The 26601-nt window shown below is 41.3% G+C and overlaps 2 protein-coding genes across 5 annotated transcripts in view; both read right to left on the bottom strand.

Annotated features, from left to right (window-relative positions):
• The window catches only part of WDR35 (WD repeat domain 35), a 45536-nt gene extending 40870 nt beyond the window's left edge, over window positions 1-4666 (bottom strand). The window contains exons 1-4 of one of the 3 annotated variants that reach the window (XM_075049071.1): window positions 4533-4666; window positions 3708-3825; window positions 2894-2965; window positions 667-759 (exon numbers count right to left, since the gene is read on the bottom strand). In XM_075049071.1, coding sequence (XP_074905172.1) covers window positions 667-759; window positions 2894-2965; window positions 3708-3825; window positions 4533-4556 — 307 coding nt within the window. In that variant the 5' untranslated portion in view covers window positions 4557-4666. Of the gene's footprint in view, window positions 1-666; window positions 760-2893; window positions 2966-3707; window positions 4506-4532 lie in introns of those variants that run through there. The other 2 variants (XR_012653303.1, XM_075049070.1) reach the window with 2 other exon arrangements.
• Window positions 4667-5672: 1006 nt separating this feature from the next.
• On the bottom strand, window positions 5673-25316 carry MATN3 (matrilin 3). Of its 2 annotated transcripts, XM_075049068.1 has the most exons (9): window positions 25184-25316; window positions 22794-23363; window positions 19068-19190; window positions 18454-18576; window positions 16993-17115; window positions 14767-14889; window positions 13820-13942; window positions 9801-9908; window positions 5673-8082 (listed from the first exon to the last, which is right to left on the bottom strand). In XM_075049068.1, the coding sequence occupies exons 1-9, from the start codon at window positions 25314-25316 to the stop codon at window positions 8039-8041; spliced, it is 1470 nt and encodes a 489-aa protein (XP_074905169.1). In that variant the 3' UTR covers window positions 5673-8038. The 2 variants fall into 2 exon arrangements, with proteins under 2 accessions (XP_074905169.1, XP_074905170.1); XM_075049069.1 differs by lacking the exon at window positions 19068-19190.
• Between the last annotated feature and the right edge of the window lie 1285 nt (window positions 25317-26601).

Here is a 26601-nt window from a genome sequence, read left to right as displayed (position 1 = left end):
TTGGAAAGTTGTTAATTTGACTGAGAGGTCTGCTGGCTTTCAAATGAATTTAAGTGTACCAAAGAAGCACATGTATGTGTGAAAAGATCAAGAACAATAAAAGCCAATTAAAGCAATACATTGGTTAGTCATATTAGTTCATTGCCTTAAGTAAACATTTCTAAAGATTGTTTTTATGAAAGTATTTAAGTGATGTTCCAAGCAGGTTTGCTAAGTTCTTGTAGTTCTACCAATATGTCTGTGCTTGATCCACTCTGCAACACTATTTAAATATTACAATGATACCCAGAAGAGAACCTACACAAAGAAGCACTGCTTCTTTTTTTTATTCAATACAGTATTTTCCTCTAAGGGAATAAAGTAACAGAGATAAGAAAAAAAGAAATTTAGAGCAGTTTACCAAGCATATGGCTAAAAACTGAAATCTTCTCCTAAGGTAGCTCTGCAGAACAAATGCCATTTTATATGTGACTACACTACGCAAAATGCAGACAAGTATTACAATAAAAACTTGGAAATTGTTTTAAATCTATTTTGAGCTTTACAGTCTGCAAAATAAAAAGTCTGAAAAAGAATTGTAAAAATTGCTGAACAAAAAAAAAAGAAAAAAAAGATTTCTGACAACATAGAGACTATTATCCCATCTAAATTTATCCTGTAGAATACCTTTATACAGCATCCACACAATGATGAGTCCATTTTGATCACTGGTAGTTAGTTTTTGATACTGTTCATTCCATGTCACCACTTGCACAGAACCTAGTAAACAATACGAATTTTTTATTTACACCATTTAAATAAGTTAATAAAAACCACCATATTCAACTTAATCAATCTGGAGCTTTTCAGAAATTTGTACTGATGACTTTGGTTTAGTTTTAGGCATTCTTCCTCTATCACTCATTTCCTCTTTCAAAGTTCTGCTAAATGGCTCCTTTTGCTTCTGTATTCACCCACCTGAGTAACACCCTCTCCACACTCTGCTCAGAATATTGCTTCAATACACAAAACCCAAATCATAGTTTTGTGGTTTCTGACTGCCTCAGATGTGCTAATACAAGAAGCTGACAAAACTTTACTGCCCTAAGAAGTTTTGCTTTTTATTTCCTCTTCGTAGTTTGACCCTCAGTAGTGCTGCACTTTTGAAACAAACTCTCCCTCACAACTACCAAAAAGAGCACTCTACACACAATTCCTTCAGACCCTCAAGTCTCATATGGGATTCTACTCATAAATATTTGACTTGACTTGAAACATCTTCAAACTGCTTCTAAGTGATATCTTATTTCATCAGGTCAACACTGGATATGAACTTGGCCACTTCAAGCATCACACGCTTTCATGCCCTCTCATCCATTTCTTCTGTATCCTTTCAATTTTTCAGCATTTCAGTCATGAACTTTACCAACAGATGCAATCAAAGATATCCTGAATGTCTGTGATTTTTGAAGTAACAGTAATCTATTTCAGAATTGAAGATATCCATTCAAAATATCCACTAAATCAATTCCTCACAATTCATTTTTTTGATCATATTTAACCAGGCCCCTAAAATAACATGACTGTTGACAGGTTTCAACTGGAAATCCTCATAAAAAGACCATTTCTTCAAATAATGTAAGGATTTTAGCATTCTCTTCATATCCCATTGTCCACGGATGATGACCATGTAACATTTGTCACACGAGAATTTAATTCCTCCCTGTCTCTAATTTCCCTGTATTCACACATTATCCTTCTCTAGCTTGTTTTCTAACCTCGCTAAACTTTGTCTGTATACTATACTGCAGTCTACATATGTACACATTCTGTAATTTCTCAATAAAGGGAAAATGAAGATATATTTAAGACAGAGATCAGGTTCACCGAACTAACTTCGATTTCTTCATTAGAAAATGTAAAGCTACCATAACATGTAAGCAAATCTCAAGGACACTATTAAAAAAACAAAAACAAAAAACCCAGGCTTATCCACACATGTTGCTAGAAAAACTGCTTAAGAAGGCTTTTAGTCTCATGTCTGATTTTAGCCTATCGTACAGAGTTTAAAACTTTAATATACAGTGAAAGAGCAAATTGTTCTTTTTTTTTTTTTTAAACCACAGTAGGACATCATTGTTTCTTTAACTGAGCAATTCCAGCATCAACTGCCCATCAGTTTAGCTTTTCTCTTCTGCTATAAAGCATTCTTTATCTGTCATCTACCAAGGCAGTAAGTGAACAAATCCATGGGAGCAAATGTATTGTGATCTTTTACGTAAACACCTAAAAATATATTCCAGTCCCATGCAAATGAGTAGCACTTCCAGATTAACCACACTGAAGTCAGAGATTACAAGTACTATACCAGCAGCACTGCATGCCTAAAAAGAAGTCCCTCTGTAATAGAACACATACAATAGAATCATCCACTTAAATAGAAATCAGTATTTCCTTCTCAGGATAATGAATGGGGACCAAATAATTTGGAAAAAGCAAGGCCTGAGGTAATACAAAACACAAGTTAGGCCGTAATGTCAAAGTTCACAGATGTAACCTTGCAAAATCTGTAAGCAAAACTTTAAATCATAACAGGCAGAGCAGAGCTTGTTTTGTGCAGCATGTGTCCTGTATCACTCATACAGTATCAGCCAGGAGAACTTAGGTAAGGCTAGATCAGTTTGATTCTCAACCCAGTAATTCACTCACAGATCATGAACAACTGACTATAGGTCGTTCATCAGATAACTTGCTAAAAATAGATAGCCAAGCTGTTACATACCTGAGTTGAATACTGATAGTCTTTATTTCAGGCTTATAATAAAAAGTCATAGCAAAATTACTCTATCAACTTCACAAAATCTCGGGTTTTTTATTCTAATCAGAAGTATATTAAATGCCCAAAGAAACTTACCACTATGACCTTCAAGAGTTTGATTCACAGAAAGATTGCTAGGAGCTGCAAGTCCCTTTATTTTTGCTTCATCTAAAAATAACAAAAATAGCTATAAAATAAACCTAATAAAGCAATACATATTACCATGTCTCTATCAATATTGCAGCTCTAATCACTATTTAAACAGATAAAATTATTCACCAAAAAGTATATATATTGTAACTGCAGGATGAATTTTCCACCCCTCAGTTCAATGTGTTTGCTATTTGCATCTGTCATCCAAACTCATATAGTCTTTATGGTCTAGCAGTTTTGCAGGAAAACAACAACAAAAAACACCATAACAACTATCGCTATCACATTTTGTTACATTCAGAAAAAGGTTTAAAAGAATTTGAAAATATATTAGATTTTACTCTTCTTGGAACATATTTATTTAAAAAAAAAAAAATACACAGCTTTGTCCCCAAAATAATGAAGATGGTAGAGAACATTCAAACAAAATCAAGAAATAATGAAGTAAATTCCAAAATAAACTGGAAGCCTATACAAAAAGAACAAGAATTAAACACATGCCCTGAAAAAGAATCAGCACTGAAGACATTTAAGCAGATGTAAGAGGTAGACAAATTACATGTGCCATGTAAGACAAGCTGGAGGAAAACAGTGTTCAAAAGGAAGTGACAGCATATTCGATGTTTATGCAAATACATAACTTTCTATGTATAGATTTAAAACGTATGCAATATTGCCAAGTAACCTGTGGAAGGAGTCATGCTTTGTGAAGTATGGTGGATTTTGTTCTTAAAAAAAAAAAACAACAAACATTTACCTGTCTGTGTTTCTAATTTTAAAACTTTCAGTAACCCATCCTCTCCACCACAGGCTATGAAACCTTGATCCTTATTCCAGGAAATACATCTTAATCGAACATTACCAGGAATCGCAATCTGAAAAAGAAATATTTTGCTTCTCCACACAGTTGTAAGAATCATGTTTTGTTTTAAAATACTCTTTTTGAACACCTCAAAGACACCTATGACAGCACACAAGATATACTTATTTCTATCAACAGATCAGTACACGCAAAAAGAGACAGACGACAACTATAATTACAAGCACTAGTGAAACTGTGCAACACAACACTTGAAAAAAAGGAAATCTAACATATGCTGTAAATAATAATAACAGGACATCTTCAAAGGTGCACAGAGAAGGCACCATGAGGAACAAAACAGGCGAGAGGGACCACGCAGCGCGCTGGGCCTTGCCACGAGCTGGTCTCCAGCTGAAGAGCGATGTCGAAAGTCTCCTGGGGCAGCAGTTGCTTAGGAGACACCTGAAGGCCAAAGAAACCCCAAGCCCCAAACCCAGGCCGGGAGGGAGCCGGCGGGACAGAGCAGGGCAGCACTCCGGGCAGGGACCGGGACCAAGCCCACGGCCGCAACCACCGGCGCCAGCAGAGCCGCAGCGGCCGCAGGCGGCGGGAGGGAGCCCCGGGGGTCCCCTCAGCGCCCCGGGGGTCCCCTCGGCGCCCCGGGGCCTCCGCGGTCCCAACCCCCGGGGGCTCCGTGGTGGGGAGCGGAGAACTCCGCCTGCCCCGAGGGCTGCCTGCCCCCCCCCACCGCCCCAGCTTTCCTCCGTGCCCCAGGAGCACCTTCTTGCACAGGTAGATGAACATCCTGGCGGAGCGGGCGGGGGGCGCCGGCCGACCCACCCCGCTCCTCACGGCGGCCCGGCGGGGCGCTGCATGGCGGGCCCAGCGCGGCCTCCCTGGGAACCGCGTCACCCTGGCAACCGCCGCCGGAAGTTCCCGCCCCCCCCCGGGCCCGCGCTCCTCTACTTCCGGGCGCGGGAGAAGAAAGGCGCCGTTAACGTGTTGCTGCCCCTCAGGCGGCGGCTGAGGAGGCGGCAGCCCTGAGGCGCGATGAACGGTCGTGCTCAGCTTGGGTAGGAAGCACGGGTAATTGATTAGTAAAAGGTCGCTCTGCTTTTACATGGAGGAAGATCCGAAAGCTTGCGAATCCCGGAGTGTTTGCCCGCAGTGTTTTTAGTGTAACTCACATCGGTACGTTCTCCGAGTTGCCCCAGGCGTCGCTGCTCACTGAGGGAACCGGCGGCCGTGGCTGAGGCCGCAGGCGCCGGACCCCATTCCTGCTGCTCCCTCAGGAGGTGCTGCCTGCGCCCGGAGCCAGGTCTGGTCAGTCAGTCGCTCACATACACAGATGAATAAATAATGCCTTGATTCAGGGGGTCAGAGAGGATAGGCAAGCGCCACAGCTGCTGTTACAAAGCTCTCGGACACTGAGCAGTCCAGAGGAAAAGATCGAGCCCGGATTTGTGCCCACAGGAGGTGTGCAAGGGGCTTCAGGAACAGCCTGGCTCTGCAGCACTGACTCCAGGCTAGGTTGGACCCAGCTGCAAAATAAATATTTTCCATACCAGAGCTGTTTTGCAGCTGATAGACAGAAAAGAGGAATGTGGGAGATGTACAGAAGACAGTCTGTCCTGTGTCTTCTGCATTCTGCTCTAAAAACTCACCTGCTTGTTACGGGAAGAATAGAAGTGCCATGTCTCCCAGGGCATTCCCCTTGCTTTCATAGCAGCTAAGTGTTCCACAGTGCATTTATCCACAACACAAACACCGAAATATAAGCAATTTGTTCAGTGTCAAAGGAGAATCATGACAAAGCCAAGTTCTCAAACTTGAATCTCCTCAAGTTCAGCATATTCCCCTCTTCTCAGAGAGGCTATCTGGAAATGCAGAGAGAGAGAACCAGACACAGGTTATCATCAGATCATTTTATTCAAGTTACATGAACATGCAACAGTGAGGAGCACTGAATCCAGCTTTTTGACTGATGCCAACTTGGAAGCACATACATAAGACAGAACTATAAAGCAAAGCTGGCTGAACCCCAGTAAGCATTTTAGGTAAGAGAGCTAAAGGTCGTTTAGAAAACGCCTGTGGTCAGGCAGTTGGACTACATTGTTGTAGGTCCCTTCCAACTGAAATATTATTCTATTCTATTCTATTCAGAATAAAAATAATTTTAAAATAGCATCCAAAAAATCAAATTTAGTTCTTTCCATAACAGTTCTCTGCATTAAAGTTCTACTGCCCCAATAATTAAAACAGTATAACTACTCATTCCATATCAACAAGTACATCCACCTTTAAAATAAAAATGTTCAGTCAGGAGGACACGCTGGTATGTCCTATTTTAAAGAAATCACTTATATCATCTTGGAATTTTACCTGGTGCTCACAAACACAAAGTGAGACAAGATAACTGCTCAGAGAAATTGAATGTAAACACTACCATTTGTAACGTAAAATGGAGTTATGAATACTAACACATTAAAGAAAACCTGCCCAGCTGACAGCTTGCAAGTCACATCTGGCCTCCAGGACGATTTTCCACTATCATATAAAATTATACATCTCATCTGACAGCTGGCCTTAGTGTAAATGGGACTGATGTCATCTACTCCCAATTGCCAAGAAGTTGGAAAGTCTTGCATTAGATTTACAACTTGTTTATTCTTACCAATTACGGAGGCCAAGGCATACTTCTGGCCCTGTAAATCCTTGTTTAATTCCCAAGTCTAAGCAGAGGACATAAAAGTAAGCAAAGTGCTGGATACAGAACTCCATGACTTACAGAAAAAGTATGCATACACAGCACTTTGAGGAAGTAAGTGTAGCATAGCTAGGTTGCCCCATGCTAACTTTAATTGAACTACAGAAAATTAATATTGTGGGGACACATCACAAAATATCAACAGACCAATCCAGCAGTCTTGGAGAGTTTATGGTCTCATTTTTAGCCCTTGCTGAAACTGTGTCCCATGTTCACCTATGGTATTTAGTATTATATTCTAACTTAACATTACTGTATAGACATACCTGAAGTCTCACTGGCATGTGCAGTGAACATGATAACTGAACTTCTGCCCACCGATTTTCCTTGCAGTTGTTTGTATCTATTATGTGCAGGGCATGAAGCAAGCACAGATGTTGTTATAATATGCCCTTGACGTACCAGCTACTGATACAATATTTTGTGTAATTATATTGCAAAGCTCTACAAAACATGTTGGATTTTTCAATTCTAGAAAGAAAATAAATAATAATAATAGTTTATACTTCATCTTCAAATTTATTTAATTTTTTTAATTTAAAATTTATTTAAATTTAATTTTTTAGTCTCTAAAGCATTTGGATGATTATAAATGCCAAGTGTGCAAAACAAGTGGATTCCTTTAATAATTAAATTTTAAAATTGTTAGCTTTTGTGTTTCATCCTGCAAGCCCAACTGGCATATGTAGTCTCAGTAAAGTCCATGGTATGACAACAGGAATGACTGACTAATAACATAAGTAAATCTTGCAGGATAAAAACCTTAAACTGGAGGACATCTTTCATCCTTCTGAGTGTTATACAACATTATTAATACTTGAAATTACTATTAAACCTTTCATCTATATTAACAAGGATTTGCAGGTTTTAAAATCAAATGGTTCTTTTTCGAACTAAGTGACTTGGGGATAGCATCCTGTTTAATTCTGTGCATTTCTTCCATTTGTGCCTCCTTTATCTTTGGGGTTTTGCTACCTTGTTTTTATTAAACCCTATATTTCATAACACACATCCTTTAAGTTGTATACAAAAATCTTCCAACATCAGTGTGCTTATCATACTTTATTTTATTAAAATAAGTTACAAGACCCCAACTAACTTTCCCATTTAATGGACAGAAGACATAGGCACATTTTTTATTCGCCTTGCCATTTCACAGTTTTATATAATGTGATATACCGTATCCATTCATTTTTTCTGTATTTACTTTTAAATAAGAGAATAAAAATGCAGTTACTGCAGAAAAGCAGTACCTGCTGTACTACTTGTAGTACAAACTGAAGCACAGCAGGTATAGGTAGCTTTATGGTTATAAAGTGACTGTACATGAAGATCCTCAGGGTCACTGTATTTTCAAGACAGTTGTCTTCCTGAAGTTTTGTTGACATTTGTCAATAATAACAAACCAACTGTTGATTTGTAAGCTGTGCAACAAAATAAAGCTAGCTGAACACAATAAAAAGGACTGCTTCTGAAAGGTTATTTTAAAATTAAGTCGAATGATAGCTCAGACAACCTGCTATCTGCCTTGATACGCCTGCAGCTTCTCAGATACTTCATCTAGTAGACAGCTGTTAAGGACAATATAATAGGTGGCTATAAGGTTTGGTTTATTTATAGTCTTTCTCATTGCTGTATTTTCAACAAACAGTCTGCTTTCTAAATGAGGTCAATACATGCTTGAACCAGAGATTTCAAAACGTTTTAGAGATCTTGAAAGGACACTAGGGATAGAAATTGCCCACCAAAGAATAACTTTGAAAGAAAGCCTCAGTTCTTGGTAATAAAGAATATTCCTAACTTGAAACCACGGCATTTTCTTGCTTAACATTAGCTCTTTGGGGCAGAAAGATTGTTCTCTGAAGGATGGGCTACTATTGAGATGACATTATAGGTTTAATTATCTTGGTGTTCAGTTTTAACTACTTAGATGCCCTGGAATTATATATTATAATCCAAGGAAAATCAGTCTTCCCTTCACCTTCCCCAGGCAGATAAACTGAACTCCAAGCACACTGCAAGAAGGGGGATTTGCAGTTAGATCTTATAAAAAAACCTTTGAATTTATTCAAGAAGTGTGAAAGTCTTGTGTCTTTGCCAGAAGTTTTCATTTGGCTTTCAGCAACTTTGGCAAACTGAAAAAATAATTTATCTGTATAAATGATGAGTTCACATATAAAACTTCTAGTTTGCTCTCCTCCTTTGATTAATCCTACATACCCCACTCTTCCTTGATTTTGAAGCCCCGGGGATCAGGATGACAACCACAGACATAGTGCTACTCTAAATCAATTCCTATTTGAACAAGAGCACCTTTTACAGAAAAAAGCATGCCGTCTCAAAAATTTCCAGTGATGAAAATCTACCACAATCCTTGGTAAATTGTAGCAGTCATCAACCACTCTAACTTCTAAAAATTGTGCCTTATGTTGAATCACAGCTTGCCCAAATTTAACTTCCAGTTATTAGTTCCTGCCATGCCATCTGAGGGCATTTATTCAAGCATTCAGGTTTGCTGTGGTACCACAGAGTTGACCGCTTTCACTTTTTTTGTTGTTTTTTTTCTCTCCCACATGTTTGTGAAACATCTCATCTGGGGGCTGACCACATTTCTCTTCACTGCCGCAAGCGCTGCACTGCAGCAAATGAAGCGGGCAAATTCCAGCGCAGCACTGCTGGCACCCACCAGCCTGCACCTCAGATGTCCCATGGACCTGAGGCTTGCCTAGTGCCTCCAACCTTGGCACCCTGCCTTGCAGCTCGCCCATTCTGATATATCCCAGCAGCTGGATATTAATGAGCTAGCACATTTTCACGGAAAAGAAGAAGGTGCGTGAAAATTGCTTGGGACAGTGCCTGCCTGCAGGAGTGGGATGCAGAGGAATACCCCAGCTATTGGGACTGTTGTCACACTGCCTGTGATGTTGTCTTGAAAATTTTGGGACATAATAGGAGGGCTCAAAACTGAGCATTTGCTGTAACTGTAAAAGTCATCTGGAAGAATTATGAATAGAGCAGAGCTTGATGTTCAACACAGCATATATAATCTAGAGGAGGTGGGCATATGCATTTTATCTGTATCTTGATACTAAAGCCCTTCAATGAAATGTGAAAACATAGTGGTATTGCAACAACCCGAGATTTTGCTCCATAATATTTCTAAAATCACCAGGAAAATATTTTCTGGTTTTGTATATCCTTCCCTGGCTTATATCAAAACAGCTACCTCTAAAATACCAGTAAAGAGCTGAATGCAGAAGATCATGTAAGAAAAAGGATATATTTTGTGGACAGAGCTTCAAGGCGTGAGGTGACTGAGTCCTGCAGGGCAGCTATGGCTTCACACTTACATGACTCTTCAGTTGTTACGAGGCTGCTCGTTATGGCTCCTGAGAGAGAAAACAGCATTTAGAATATTTATGACAATCATCGAACATTTAAATCCCTAGAAAAATGCTAGATTCTGTAACAGGAGTTGAACTCATGCTGTGAGACTACAGCAAGTACTGCAACCCAGGGCAGCTGGGAAGGAGAGACAGCTGTGAACAGGGGCTGGTGTGTACCCAGAGACATGAGTGTCACAGTCCAGAAACAGGACAGGCAAGAGAGAGCTTGACTCTAACCGAGGAGAAGGCAGAGCAGGGAGTTCCGTGCCTGCCTACCTGGATCCTCTGCACTCTTTAAATTAGAACATTATTGAGCAAAATATAAAAAGAGGCCTGGGTGCAGGGACCAACCAGCCTCCCTCATCAACTGTAACTGCTAGACTAGAGTGAATCTTCCCTTCGCCTGTTATCTTTCCCTCTCATCCAGAATATCCCCCATCCCAAAAGGTAGGGCACCCTGGGAAGTAGAATGAGTGTGTTCAGGTGATGCAGACTGAGAAGAACCTGCAGTCCAGGTCTCCATCTTCTGATTAGTACTTTGACCATCAGACTATCCACACGGGAAGGCCACTGGCATCACTGCAAAGAGAACCTATTCAATTAGACGTATTTAAGGCCATGACTAATTTGTTGGGTTTCTCTTCAAAAGAATGATACAATCATAACATGGTTTGGGTTGGAAGGGACCTTTAAATGTCATCTAGACCATCCCCCTGCCATGGGCAGGGACACCTTCCACTAGACCAGGTTGCTCAAAGCCCCATCCAACCCAGCCTTGAACACTGCCAGGGATGGGGCAGCCACAACTTTTTTGGGCAACCTGTTCCAGTGCCTCACCACCCTCATAATAAAGGATTTCTTCCTCATATCTAAATGTATATAAACAGAATCTAAATCTATCTATCTATACAAAATCAAGGCTGCTGCCCTGTGAAAGCTGGATTGTAATGGCATTTGGGGTACTGTCCTGGGTTCTGCTGGGATAGAGTTAATTTTTACAGGAACCTGGGAGGTGGGGGGGCACAGCCGAGGCAGCTGACCTGAACTAGCCAAGGAGCTATTCCATACCATGTGACATCATGCTCAGTATATAACTGGGGAGTGGGCTGGGGGGGCTCTCGGCTTTCAGTGGGGGAATTGGCAGAGCGTCGGGCTCCGGGTGGTGAGCAGTTGCACTGTGCATCACTCATTTTGTATATTCTTTTATTAGTACTGTTGTTGTTGTTGTTGTAACTTCTCTTGTTTTTGTGTTGTCCCAGTAAACTGCCCTTATCTCAATGCTCGAGGTTCCTTTTATTTTTCCTTTTCTCTCCTCCAATTCTCCTCCACATCCCACTGGAGGGGGGCAGGAGGAGTGAGCGAGTGGCTGCGTGGTCCTTTGTTACCGGCTGGGCTGAAACCACGACAGGTACCCATCCCTCCCAAACACAGCACTTCTGAGAATCTGTTAGTCCAAAGTTAAGCCTCCAGGAGTTTTGCAAGCCAAGCAGGAAGGCACATGATTTTAGACAGATACAGTCAGTCAGTGTCAGAAATTGGTCAGTTTGCATCAACTTCTAAGATGTGGGTAGAATTTAGATACCTAAGTCTCAGCCTGGGAAAGAATTAGGAGAATTTAATTTACCACTTGGTAAATAATACAAAAATGAAAGCAGGAACACGTGTTAATTTTAAATACTAAGCAATAAAGGTTCAGCTAAGTCATCAATGTGTATCACCCTACAAGTTTGTAATATTGGCAATATGCATGCATAGGGAGTATCATTTTTGATTCAAGAAGTGTGAACACAAGTCCATTCCAATGTCACATGAATATGGATGGAGGGAACAACAACATTCAAATACACCCAAATGAATTTAAAATCAAGTAGAAAGGCACAGCAATATTAATGGAGGAGCCAGTTAGTATGACAGAGAAGTCATCAGTCTCTTAAGAAAGAGAAAGCAAGCATTGCCATACTCTACAGTGGTTCCATTAAATCTGTTCCTAGGTCTTGTCCTCAGTCTTCCAGACTTAGAGGGGACCAGTCTCAGCTGTCCTCAAGAATTCCTTTTTCTCCATAATCCACCACAAAACCAGGGATGATCACAAAGGGCTCAGAGAGATGATAATTTCAGTGTGGTATAATAATGTCAGGCATCAGCTGATGGCTCTGAGTTCTTAGCTACATGAAAGACAATTTAACCTCACCTACTCCATAAAGAAAATAGGAATTAAGGCAAGCTGCATCACTTGTGACAGAATAAGAACAAATATATCAACAGCTACTGAAGCACAGGTACTGTAGTGAGATTACCATCTACATCTGAGAGCAAAATAGTAAGTTTCCAAAGGCAGAGCCTTCTTAAAAGAATGCCTACAATTATGAAATACCCTTTCAACAAGTTATCAAGAGGTATTACTTGTATGTAATACCTGTCTCTTTATACATGTTTTTTTTTACATTGCTTGCAAAGGCAATGATAGCAGATGATTGAATGTTTTTTTCTGTAGATACATAAATGCATAGCTGATCAATGGCAAACAAATCATGTGAGCATTATAACAGTAAAACAACAGAAATATTATACCTGGATACAATTTCTCTTTTTTTTCTGAATTGTTTTGGTTTCTTTTTTTGTTTATCAATCATGCCATTGATATTTCCATTTTGCAGGGAAACTGCAAAATCTATGAACAGATTCATTTCTAGCAGTGCAGAAATTCATTTGTCTTAGAGCCAATGTTGAAACTGGTGTCCCCTTGATTCCACTGAACCTGTATTTGTTCAGCTCCCTTCTTTGGAACGTTCCACTGGCTTTATGGTCAATGTACAAAGAAGAGCTGTTCAAGAGTCAGCTGGAGGAAGGCCAGTTCAAAATATCACACCAACATCGTTGGTTTCCAACCAACTGCCAGTTAATTTTTTTATGTTTGCATTTAAATTCTCCAATGACAGATACAGATCCTCCTTGGATTATGTCTGTTTTAACAAAATTACTTTTCCAACCAACTTTGGCAACTGCCCAAGGGTACCCTGAAATCTTCTACAGTCCTTCTGTGAAATTTAGAGTCTTCCAGTATTTGATATTCAAAATCCTGGACACTCCCATTGCCACTGAGATGCCCAGCAAGTCATACAAAACATGCTACAGCTGTGTTTTTACACGGCATTTATGTTTAAGTCCAGATCTACAAAAAAATTACTATTTTTGCAGATGGTGTTTGGCTATATCCACCTATTTTATAACTTTGCTCTTACATAGGGTCCTTAGCCACTTGATGTAATGGCAAGTTATTCCTGCTCTGAACCAGAGATCAGACTAGGTACCTCCTGAGGTCCCTTCCAACCCAACTTTACTTATGATCCCATATCAAATGGTGCAGAGGTTCTGCCAACAGCTGATGCTATCATTGCCCATCTGAAGGTAAGACAGTTGGTGAGTTCATGCCTGCCCCTCTTAGCTTGGAGGAATGGACAAGAACATATGGTTTAGCATTGCAGTAGTTCTTCTGACCTTCGTTCTGTTCCCCTCTGGCCTCTACCATCCTCTGAATGCTGGTACACAATTGAGTACCATGCCCCAGAGGCAGATGCCCTAGAACCCTGCCTTGCCAATCCCCCCAGTTATTTCCATTTCATGAGGAAATGCAGATTATAACAAATTTTTTTTTAAATACGGTGAAGTCCTTAAATGTGTGGTGATAGGTAAGAGTCAACTATCATTTTAAATACAGTTACTGCTATAACTAAATAAGAAGGATGAAACTAGCTCAAAACATTAGTGGAAACAGGCAGAAAAGAATGAAAAGGGATTATGCTTTCAGGGAGTTTATGAGTTGTTAGAATGTTTGTCAAACAGATTAAAAGGATTTAACACATTCAAGAGAGGTACTTCAAGAAATATATTTAGAAAAAAACCACATTAATTACTTGAGCATGTTTTCTTATCTGGATTTAAGGTAAAGCCTTCATAGCAGTCACAGGTATACGATCCACCATTACTCACACAGACCTGCTCACAGTCATGGGTTCCTGGTGCACATGCCTCAGTTCCTACAGAATGCATTTTGGAGAAACAGTTACCCAAAAACAAGATAACATTTTTTTAATGCCTCCCAATGGCAATGCTTTTCCATGCTGGGAACCTATCCTATGTGAATCTTACCAGCAGCTACTGAGATGTGTAACTGATCTTGCCTTGGAGCAGTGACATGAACTAACTGCCTTACTGGGGTCTCCCTCAGTCCTTACTTTGTACTCTGCTCACCCTGACCACAGCTGCCTAACTCCACCAGATATGAAGTGCCAGATCACCTCCAAAGACACGCAAGGGAAAGTTTCCAGTATACAGTAACTTCACAGTAAGGAGACCGGGAAGGAAAGAAGCACTTGTAATATGATTACATTTTTACTATAACACAAAGTCACTGAGAAGCTAAAGAAACAAACAGCAAAATGAAATTCAGCCTGGAGGGGAGGACATCACCTCAAGCTGTCTCCTGTACTTTCCACAGTACTGCAAAGTGTGTGACTGTGACTAACCCCAGCTCTTCTCTCTTCAATTATTTCTCAGTTCTGGGTTTGCTGAATGTTGCATAATTTTTTAAAATACAGTGAAAGCCTTAGTTATAAGATGATAAAGAAAGACCAAATGGTAAGCAGTTACTAGCATTTTTGCGTATGAAGTGCTTTATATCTCTAAATATTGCTCAAAGTGGAAAAGGCAGAAAGACACAGAACTGTCTTAAAACACCTGAATGCACATGTAAGTTTCTCAAACAGATCCAAATACATTAACCTGCTAATGAGAGCTATTTCAATACATGTACCTAGCTGGGGAAGGTATGGGGGGATAGGGAACAGCAATCTGCTCTTACTTGAGCAAGCCTTCTTGTCTGGATTCAGGGTGTAGCCTTGGTAGCAGTCGCAGGTATAGAACAGATCATCTCTCACGCAGACCTGCTCACAGTCATGCCTTCCAGGTGCACACACGTCGACAGCTGAGGAAGGCATTTGAGAAGAGAATAATATTAGCCAACAGCCAAACTTCAGTTTAGTTGATGGTAGTAATTCCCATTTGCAAACAAATCTTCATTTGGATTCGAAACAGGACGGTTTTATTGCATGTCAGCATGCCATTAGCCATGGTAAGGTATACAGAGCGTGTTTTTATCTGGCTACCAACATCACAAAATTAATATGATTTTTGGAACACTGGCAACACTTTTTTGCAGTTGTAACAGATTGCAAAAGGAACCGAACTAGCAGTGACCCAGTTACAAAATAATTGTCCAAAGGAATTTCAGAGAACAAATATCTGGATTTAAAGAGTATTTGGCATTATTTCAGCTGTAATTGAGTGGGATAAGACACTAGTTTATGGAGTAAAAAGACCATAAACAGAAGAGTATACATGGCTGCAGAAAAAAAGAGACGTGGCACCCACTGCCAGTTACAAAGTGGGCACTTGATGTGTGAGGCTGATGTTTTCTGCCAAATTTAACACGTCAACTCTGAAAGGCCAAGCTGAGAAGAGGTTTCTATATTTGGATATCTTTGCAGTAAGATGGTTCAGTAAGGCACAAGCAGAGAAAGAAGAGAAAGAAGAGAAAGAGAGAAAGAGAGAAAAAGAGAAAGAAAGAAAGAAAGAAAGAAAGAAAGAAAGAAAGAAAGAAAGAAAGAAAGAAAGAAAAGAAAAGAAAAGAAAAAAGAAAAGAAAAGAAAAGAAAAGAAAAGAAAAGAAAAGAAAAGAAAAGAAAAGAAAAGAAAAGAAAAGAAAAGAAAAGAAAAGAAAAGAAAAGAAAAGAAAAGAAAAGAAAAGAAAAGAAAAGAAAAGAAAAGAAAGAAAAAGAAAAGACTCCCTCCTGGACCTAGACTATTTTTATTATATCACAAAGACCTGGATGGTTGAGAAATCATTAGCAGACTATTGCAAAATGAGATTCAAAAGAGAAAAAAAGCAAGCATATTAGGGAAATAATCTGAAATTTGACTATGCTGGGGGAGAATCAGTGTTATGAAAGGAGGTTCAGGGTTCAACTTCCAAAGGAGATTCCTAACTTAATTCACATTCCCTCACAGATGTTTATTGTGTCTATATAATGCCAGGTGAGAGTTACTCTTAAGAACTATATTTACAAAATCAGCTCCTAAACTAGGCAGGAAGAAATATTAAGGCCCTCTGGCTTCACCTCTTTGAGATGCGAGACATATATGATTTAACTGGAGAGATTTGCCTAGGAACCTCCTGGAATTAGAAGCTGAGGTTCAGCGCTTTGTCACACAAAATCTCGTAAGGAAAGGGATTATGATGGAAGTGAAAAAAAGGATTTTGCATAAATAAATCATCAGTGAGACATCCAAAGAAATGAAGAGTGAAGTTCAAATCCTAATCAAGTGAAAATAATATAGAATACACATTCATTTGTAGGTACTATATACTTATATGTACATCCTTAAGTACCAGCTACATCTATGCTTCTGTTGTCCACAAGAGACCAGCACTGGGAAAGAACGTTTCCCTCCGTCCTCTAGAGCTCTAAGGCTGTAGTATTTTTTAAGGTTCAAACACATCTACCGAAAAGAGTGATCACACTTGTGATGATACAGACTGTAATCTCTCCCCCAGCACAGTCCTTGCTCTTCTTTATCTCATTCCCTTGTGCTGCTTTGTTGAAGAGGTTTCTGGCACAGGTAGTACACATCACATATTCCCCCAAATATATTATCCTTCCCCTCTCTCAGGTGGATATGGCAATTCTTGCTCCGTGGGTGTGAAAATATTGTGAAGTCCTCAGGGGAACGCCAAATGGCATTTTAATAACAGCAGTTACAAGCTTCACAACTGTAAAAGTGCCACATTTAAAGAAAACACGTTTAAAGAAAAATGCAGTTTTACTGTTACTGGAACCAAGGGGAAAGTGTACAGGTGAATTCTCGTCTCAGATTATTACTGGACACATGAAGAAATAAAGTTGCATTGTGTTTTCAGGAGCTGCACAGAAACTCTTGGATAATTTATCAGAAAAATAATATAAATTAACCTGATTTTTAAAAGCTACTTGCTTTTAGCTAAATACAGTATTTCCTTGATCAGGTCTTACCTGAGCAAGTCTTCTTATCTGGATTCAGAGTGTATCCTTCATAGCAGTCACAGCTGTAGGATCCGTCATTACTTAGACAGACTTGTGCACATTCGTGCCTTCCAGGTGCGCACATGTCCATGGCTGTGGCGAACCATGTTTTAGAAAAGAACCCTATTAATCCCTCCCAGACACTCAAGAGTCTTAATGCTTCAACATTTATAAATACAATTTAATTAGGATTCAAATTAGTATTCAGTCAGTGCCCTACTATATTATTATATTATGCTGCAGACAACTGAATCCAATTACTAATTATTTAACGGAGGAGGCAGATACTGGGACAGCAAGACATTACTATACCACATCTCACGCAGTTCTGATTTTCATCAGCAATTCTAACAGCCCTGAATATCCCCAGTAAGGATGAAGCTAAAACACCATACTGAGATGAGCAATAACCTGTCACATGTCAAGGCAGAAGCTGTTTCTTGCAATATTAGCAGTAACTATGGTGAATCCAAATTTAACTTCATACTTTCATCCATGAGCTGAAGGCAGGCACAAAAAGCCAGGCATGACATGTAGAAATGCTATTAAATGGCAAAGAGATATAAAGGCTAGTGAGAAGCAAACAAACAAAAAAGCAGGAGCACTAGAAGATTATGTTCTGTCTTCAGAAATAAGAAGAGTGAAAACTTCAGTGAGAAGAATGCTTATGTGCTCTCAAAGGGAGAGATGCCCTTACCAGTTATGAAATAGCTACCCTAAGGCTGGTGCTGCTCAAAACTTCTGATTTTAAAAAAAAAAAAAACACCAGAGAAGTATTTGGGCGAAAAAAGTTCTTATAATATGCTAACTTTTCAAGGTGACAACTCAAGAAGCTGCTGCAAGTGTAAGACTGGGGTTGCTATATTGCAGATCCCTGCACAGCTTGGAAGCAGAACCAGCAAGCTGTAAAAAAAGAATGAGTTTCGACAAGAGAGATGGAGACGACAGGGGAAAATCGTCAGGTTTTAAGTTCCCTGTGGACTAGTGGCACTCACTCTCCAATGGAGACACGGTGCTGGTGGGCATCTCTGGAATATAGGTTCATCCTCTCCCAGGGACTAAGTGATGTTTATGAAGTATTATGAAGACCATAAAATGGTACTTAAGTGCCAAATTGCATTTCTGTAATAGAATCATAGAACCATTTAGGTTGGAAAAGACCATTAAGACCATTGAGTCCAACCGTTAACCTAACGCTGCCAAGTCCACCACTAAACCATGGCCCTAAGTGCCACATTTAAAGAAAACGAGTTTAAAGAAAAATGCGATTTTACTGTTACTGGAACCAAGGGGAAAGTGTATAGGTGAATTCTCATTTTAAGAGTTGATGTCTGTAAGCAATTTTTCAATCAGAAACAATGAAGGTAACTCACAGAAAACACATCCATGTCTCCATGAGTTTCATGTATTAAAGAAGCCTTTAATTCTTACCTGAGCAAGTTTTCTTATCTGGATTCAGGGTGTAGCCTTCATAGCAGTCACAGACATAGGATCCATTGTTACTCACACAGATCTGATCACACTCATGCCTGCCAGGTGCACACATGTCCACAGCTACAAGATGCATGTTAGAGAAACAATTCATTGTTAATAAAAAGTAGTTTGGGATGGAGTGCATATTCACATTTTTGAATATATTTCTATTTGGAATCAGCTCATAAATGGCAATAGTAATTGAAGGAATTAGAGTAAGTGGTCGGAGAAAATATCTATACAGTGTCTACATCTGAAGACTTTGTTTTGGCATCTGGCCCTAATGAATGGATCTGTAGGCATAATAAAAGGATGGCGATAGAATGAAACTACTTCTCACCATTACTTGCAGCAGATTTCTATTTATTATTTATTATTAGATTTATGAAACTACTTCTCACCATTACTTGCAGCAGACTTTTATTTATTATTTATTACTAGATTTATTATTGTTGAAGGAGAGACAGATGTTCACTGTTTCAACAGAAGTATACAAGTAGCTTCTCAAATCCAATTATGGTGTTAAAAAGTGATTTTTTTCTAGTTGAACACATTTACCGAAGGAATAATACCTGAGCAGGTTCTCTTATCTGGATTCAGAGTATAGCCTTCATAGCAATCACAAAGGTAGGATCTGTCGTTACTCACACAGACCTGCTCGCAGTCATGGATCCCAAGTGCACACACATTTGCAGCTACAAAAGGCGTTTACAGAAAAGGCATTTCAGTCATGCCAAAGGAAAGAAACAGTCATTAATAATTTATGCTTACAAAAGTACATCTTGCACTGTTTGCTGGATTAGTAGTAGTAAATGCCAGCGCTGTGTCACTGCCACAGAAAGTTACAGGCATCTTTTGCATCATTCTGTAGCCAGAAGAAAGAGGTCATAAATGACACTGGCACAACTGCACTGAAATAACTCACCACCTGAGGTGGCAGAAAGACAAGATGAATTGAAAAGGGTGCAAAAGGGAGAGATTTTAAGCATTTAGTAGCATTGCACTGGAAATAGAACTCGGCAACGAAAAGACCTTCTGGCTTTTTGTATCCAGTCCCTTTCTATTACAGACAACCAGCTGAAATAATCCCAAAATGTGTCAGTCACCGTCTGGCAGTTTACTAACTTCTGCTCGCTGGCATACAACCCAATTTATGAATCCCTGCTGCACTGTAAAAAACTCCCATGTAAACCAAAAAGGAACAGAAAGTAAAATAAAATAAAATAAAATAAAATAAAATAAAATAAAATAAAATAAAAACTGCAACAGAAAGAGCATCAAGACCAGGAGGAAGAGAAAAATTACTTAGAGGCACTAGGATAACACACCTTCTTCTTAGGGATGAAAAGAGTGTCTGCGTAATGGTCCAGATATACCAGCCAGCAAAGAAACCCACCAGTGCAAGACGGGTATGTGAGGGCTGCAGCTGCCTTGATCAATCAGATTTAAAAAGTCAAGACCAAAAGGGGATGTGGAGGAAAGTTTCTACAGTAAGGCACGTGAACCTCCTAATTGAAAGACAGTACAGCAATAATGTCAAAACCTCAGAAGAGACATTTCAGAGAAGCTGAAACTGCAACTACAAAATAAGATTCAATTTTCAGGGACCAACTAATCTCCCAGCAAACAGTAAGGCTATCTCATCAGACTGAGAAAACAGAAACCAGAGATACGAAAAGCAGTGTGATGGATGGCAGCTGATAGAAAGAAGTGTGTTGCGGTGACAGGGCACACAAAATGACTGTTGTAACGCTGGGCTGTCTCTGCAATGCACTGTGTGTGCTGACAGTCTTTTCCTTCACAGACAGTCTAACTACACAACTAATTAACTTCTGACCAACTCTTCTTTCTTTTGGATGTGCTATTTCTTTGGTCACCTCAGGATGCCCCTGTTTCTTTCCACAGACTGTAGAGGAAACCTCGATACTCACTTGAACTTACAGGATTTTTAGATGAGGGGGAAAAGGGAAGGGGAGAGAGAAGGGAGGAGAAAAAAAAGGTTGAGAAAAAAGGGGGAAAGGAAGGAAAGAAAGAAGGAGGAAACAAAATAGAAAAGGAGAAAAATGGGAAGACAAGTCTGTTACCACCTGAAATTTGACTTAGATGAGTAGTTACAATATGGGTATGGACTACTGGTAAAATCAAGCTCCAAAGCAATAGTGGTGAGATAAGAAATGAGAAGCAAGAGTGCTTGAATCTTCTCGTGTACTTCTGAATGCAAGGCAACATTTCCCATTTTCTAAAACATGGAAGATTTAGATGTCCCATAATAAGACCAAGAGAAAGTGTGTCTTGTCTTTCCATTGGTAAAAACAAATCTCAAACCAAGACAGCATCTTTTCATTCTGCTACCCCCTTGGGAAAAAGAGAATTCATCTCCATGACTTATAAACAAAATCTGTGGGTGATATTTTCAAGCATAACTGAGAAGCTTAGACTCAAATGGTCAGATTTTTGTGGCAGGAAAGTCAAGCCTCCACTGACTTGGACACCAATTCAAGGCTAAGATTTTCCATCTCCAGGATGGTTGCATGTTGAATGATGCTCTCAATGCATCAAGAACTTGATCTTAGCCAACTATTTTGCCCCTGAACATTAGTTTTCCTGTTTTCAGCTCACCCTACAAACAAATTTGCTTGCCTTGGCCAAAGCAAAGAAAATCCTAATTGTCACTGGCGAGTCTGGATTTCTGACCAAAAAGCAGTCTGGAGCTGGAAAAGACCCAGTTTACCCACACTGCCTTACAAGACTCTCTTAGATTCATTTGGTTTGTAGGAACGTTTTATTAAAACTATTCCCTTTACTTTGTTCTTGTTCATGAATCCCACAGATTCTGGCTAATTGCACGCAGGCAACTCAGAGTTACACTGGGAGTGTGTACGTGTGAGCTCTCTTTGGTTTATCCTCCAGCTTAGTAGGGGCATAATCTCCATGCTTTGGCACAATAAACAGAAGGTTTACTCTTAAGAACAAGAGATTTTTCTTTGGTGCTATGAAAGGACTTGCTCTGGCGAGAACATAGGTGGAAAATCAGTGCTATGTTTACAGCACACATACCTGTCCAGCTAGGTGGGCACTTGTACCCACTTCCAGCTACCAGAGAGAGGATCTGGTCACATCAGCAACACAGCATGATGTCAAGCCAAACCTCAAGGCATCTCCTATGTTAATTACTGGGCAAAGTGTCCTGTCTGCAGATGGTCCTACACATTTATTTAATACCTAGAAAAAGAGGTCTATACACTCTAAACATATTCAAAAGGTATGGTGGTAATTTTTAGTAAGGCTCTGAAATAATGAAGTAACACATTGCCAGCAAAGTTCCCAAGGCAATGGCTGTTATTTTAATTCTCTTACAATGTTCTTTACACCTGATTTTACCCGTTACTTGCTGGAGACTTATTTTACAAGTAATTTCCTTAGAAATTTACTAGAAAAATCTACTTCATACAAGTTTTTTAATTGTCAAAATGTTGTTGTTTGATTTGTGAGTAAGGCTGTGTCATAGCTCTGTATAGGCAGTTCTAAATACTCCAGATACATGACCTTTTTTTTCTGTAAATGACAATCACAACCCACACTGGCCTAGCGTTGTTAGTGGAGTTCTAGCCCAAACCAAATATACATCCAACATTTTTCCAAGAAAAGCCCTGAAAGAGCGAAGCTAATTCAATGCATCCCACAGTTCCATGACTAAATCAAGTTGCAGAGAAACAGAGAAAGGTGTGAGTCTGGCATGCTGAAAAAGCCTAGCAATGCCTGCAGAGTGAAAGCCCATCCTGAGATGACCTGCCGTGGTGTGTGGGCACTTCATTCTGCATCAAATTTTTAAAGCTACGGTGGCAGTTCACCTGCACGCTGATTTTCCTACTCTGAATCTATAAGGAGCCCTTCGGTACTACACTTCCACCCTCCGTGCTCCCCAGTGAGATGGGGAAAGAAATGATCAGGCTGCACAGCTCTGGTGTGCGCTGTTGGCAAGTCAGTAAATATACGTAGCCGAATCCCGGCCAGATTGACGTGCTTTCTCTTGCACTAAATTGGACCGACTGCACAAGAAGGTCCACTGAAATCAGGTCTGTTACTTGCATGCTAAAGTCACTATTCAAAATGAAAGGTCATTACTTGGCCTCCACTGAATAAAAGCGTTGGCTTGTTTGCCCAGTGGATGGCAAAGGAAATATTGAAATGTGATACATAACACTTCTCAAAAAGAAAAACTTCTTTCTTAGGGAGCGGAACCACAGCAGGAGCCAAAAGGAGCCAATCACACTACCCTCTTGGACTGACCACCTTACCACAGAAAGTCTCTCGGAATTTGGATGTCAGCTTTTCGATCACACCATAGGTCTCCACATAAAAGACATGTTCATCCAGTGGTTCGCTGGCCATTATCCTCAGGGACTGCATGTCTGCCCGGTCTACCCCAACTGCATAGATCTCAATGCCAGCTGTCCGGGCGCTTGCTGCCACATCTTGAACCTGGTCCTGTGGTCGTCCGTCTGTCACAACAATGACCACCTTGGGGATATTGAAGGTTGCCGGCCGGGTGCCCATCTCCTCAGTGAAGACTTCGTCCACGGCAGTTTGGATGGCAAGGCCGGTCATTGTGCCAGCAGACAAGGGCTCAATGTGAGATATAGCCTCCTTCATAGATGCTTTATCAAAGTAGGTCCGGAGGGGAAACTCTACCTTGACAGTGCTAGCATAATTCATGACTGCCACACGGGTTGTTCTTTCACCAACGTCCAGAGTATCAATCATTTTTGACAAAAAGATTTTCACTTTCTCAAACTCTTCAGGTCGGACACTACGGGAACTGTCTATGATGAAGACGAGGTCTAGGGGCCGGTTCTTGCAGGCAGTGTCTGTCAAGAAGGAAGGAAAACAAAACACTTCAGTCATCTCCTACAGGGGACCGGAGCTCTCACCCTAGGGCAGTGGGAGCTGTCATGGCAAACTACTCCCACTAGCTAAACGTTGGCACTCTTGATTCTTTAGGAAGAGGCTTAAAATTATAGTGAGCAACACGTTAGAAATTCTTAAATATTAATTTTGGCAAGTAATAAATAATTGAACACTTCTAAGCATTAAAAGATAGGTCCACATTTGAGCGCACAAAATGTCTAATTATCCTTGAAACAAAGGGTTGTAGTTCACATGTAACAGCCATCACAGAAGTGTAGCAATGATATATAAACGTACTCACTTTTTTTTTTTTAAAGATAAAGCCTGAATTCCATTTTTATAAACTACAGAAATAAAATGGTAAAACAACTGGCTATATTACATAGTGAACAGATCCTAAGAATATTTTTAGGATAGTAACAATATAGAATGCTGATTAGGAATTATTTCTTGTTTGTAATTCACAATCCAAAGTACACAAGAAGAAATAAAGGCCAATGGGATAAAGATGCAGACGATGCTGTGATAAAGGCTTCTTTAGAAGTTGTTACTGTTTTAAGGCTTCTAGAGCAGAGAAAAAAGTAATTTTACATGTCAAAATGAACATTTACACACATATTTCTAGCTTCCAGAGTTCCTCACTGACATATAAATCTAGACAGAAACAGAAAAGCCATAGCTCACGTGAGAGACAAGCATCACTTCTAGGAAGACAAAAAATAATCAAGACAGTGACAGCAGGCGACCTAAGCTTACACTCTGTCCTGATATCCTGACCTGATACTGACAATACCATGTACTTAGTTCATACCCTCAAGGTATGGATTTGTGCAGCTGGTTGATGAAAAACAGACAACTCAAAAGCAGAGTACTTCTATAAAAAAGACATTCTGGCTCAACACTGCATTAAATAGCAGTTTTAATATGCTCCCTGAGAGCTGTTTTGGGAACCTGACACACCTCTCTCAGTTACTATTGAGTTCGCTATTATTATTCCATTCCAGCTGAAATAAAAAAAATCTTCACAGGTCTCTTTAAAGTAGAGGTGAAAACAGCACTTTTTTTTCAATGCATTAGAAACCTTTTTTCTCTTGTGCAAGAGAAAAGGGAGGGAAAAAAATCAAATTGCACAGATAGATCTTACTTCCACCAGGAAACACGGGAGCAGAGTTGATTTTGCCTGTGGACAGAGTAATGGAGCGGGCGAATCTAGGATCCCGCCTGGGTGTATTATATGTAATTCTACAAGCATCCTGTAGCTCAGTTTTTGCACAAGGATTTAGAAGAGTGGTTTTGTGCCCTTTGGAAAGCTGAGAAAACCTGAAGAAATGTTGCGCATGCATGGGTAGCTTAAGACGTGAAAGAGATACAGTGTTTGTCCTACAAAAAAAAAAACCAAAAAGGCCAAATCCAAGGTTTGTAGGCAGAAGAATTCTCTGTTTTAGGTAAAAAAACCTCAACAAGCCACTTCTCCGCAGCCTGATCCTTCTGTGAGTCTGCAATGGGGCCGTTTCGAGAAACGAACACCGGCAGGGAAGAGTTATTTGGAGAACAGCAAGGCCAGCTTGGCGTAAAAAAAAGCAGAGCAGCTGGTACTTCTGCCTACCAGCGGACGGCCCTCGGACCGCGGCAGCTCCCGCACGACGCCCCCGGGCCACAACCTCCCCGCGCCCCCCGTACGGCAGCGAGCAAAGCGCGGAGCGAGCGAGCGGCGGGGGCGGGGGGGTCGCGTCGCCTCAGCGACGGGCCGGGGGCCGCAGCCCCCGCCGGAGTACGGTACCTGCCGCGGCCTGGCTCCCGGGGAGGCCGCCGCCGGGCCGCGGCTGCCCGTGAGGGGAGCCCCGCGCCGCGGGCGGCGGCAGCAGGAGGAGGAGGAGGAGGCAGCAGCCGAGGATGCCGAGCGCCCGCCTCATGGTGCCGCCGCCTGCCCCGCCGCCCGCCGCCCCGCGTTTAAAGCTGCCGGGAGATGGGGGGGGGGGGGGCGGGCAACGGAGGTGGCACCGGCTCACACCCCCCCTCCGGCCCAGAGCGGGGCCCGGCGGGCGGGCAGGCGCGGGAGGGCAGCTGTGAGGGAGGGAAGGGCTGCGGGGATTCGAGGGACGTGTGGGCAGGGGCAGGGTTCAAACCTGGGGGCCGGGGGGGCTGGAATACAAACTCAGCCGTTCTCCCGCCCCTGGGATTACTCGATGCAGGCCTGCTAGCTTTGCGCTCCCTAGTCTCAAGGATTTAGCTCCAGGGCGCTATTTGCAAAGAACGGGAGAAGAAGCTCACAGGGGGATCACCCAGGCGAAAGAAACTGCCCTCCCTGTTGCCAAACCTAACCTAGGCCATTTTGTCCAGCCCCTGGCACTGCAAATCCTCCCAGCCTCTGTGGGAAGCTGCAGCAAGCTTTAACAGAAAGCACAGTTTAGAGCACAAATCCACTATGACCTCCAGCACGGTCTTCTAGAAGACACCTTTGCCAAACCCCCAGTCAACATGCTGGACTGCAGGACCATCTTTTCTCCCTTCACCTGGGTAAGGGGAACGGGAACCACCACACCCTCACCACCCACCAGCAGCACAGTCTCAGGCAGGTACTGACTCACTCCAGCGGGTACTATCCTGACTGCACGGTGGAAGAGGCCACCATCACATTCACAAAACCTGCAAGCAAAATTGGGAACACCACCCTTCGTGCTGAGGGAAGACACAGTGGAGTACAACGGCCTTCATCTCCTAGAGGAGGCTGCAGCTCTGAGCAAGCAACAGCACATGCCCGCACACCACCCAAATTTCAAGCAGTGCCTGCTGCTGCTGCCAAATACTGCTCGCCCATATGATTGCCCACCCGCGGTTTAGGAAGTCTCAGCACCTAGCCCTTGGCCAAAGCTCTCTGCCCATATCCAACACTTCCAAGTTCCTCTGGTGCCCACTCATGGTCAGACAGCTAATGAAGGAGCAGGTTTTTGGCTTCATTCTGTAACATACACTGAATCTCCCTCAGTGCAGATGGATCCAGGCCAGAGCGTATGCTCTGGGATCAGTACTTGAGTATCACACAACCCCCCGATAGTTTCTGCTGTGCGTTTCTCAGACCACTCAAATTTCATGTAGTCTTTCAGCCCCACTCCCCACCCCCAGAAATCACATTTAAGCAGTCTCTGCCAGCCAGCATCTAAAGATTCCCTGGCTTTGGAGTCTCTTTATGAGTCCAAT

Source organism: Buteo buteo, chromosome 17, assembly GCF_964188355.1.
Source record: "Buteo buteo chromosome 17, bButBut1.hap1.1, whole genome shotgun sequence".
Classification (NCBI taxonomy): Eukaryota; Metazoa; Chordata; class Aves; order Accipitriformes; family Accipitridae; genus Buteo; species Buteo buteo.
The sequence above is the reverse complement of the archived record's forward strand: the minus strand, read 5'-3'. Positions and strand labels throughout refer to the sequence as shown.

Coding starts and splice junctions, on each gene's coding strand:
- MATN3 (XM_075049068.1), bottom strand. CDS start 25,316: ATGAGGCGGGCGCTCGGCATCCTCGGCTGCTGCCTCCTCCTCCTCCTC. Junction 17,116..18,453: donor AGATAAGAAAACTTGCTCAG/GTAAGAATTAAA, acceptor GGTTCGCCACAG/CCATGGACATGTGCGCACCT. Junction 13,943..14,766: donor AGACAAGAAGGCTTGCTCAA/GTAAGAGCAGAT, acceptor TGCATTCTGTAG/GAACTGAGGCATGTGCACCA.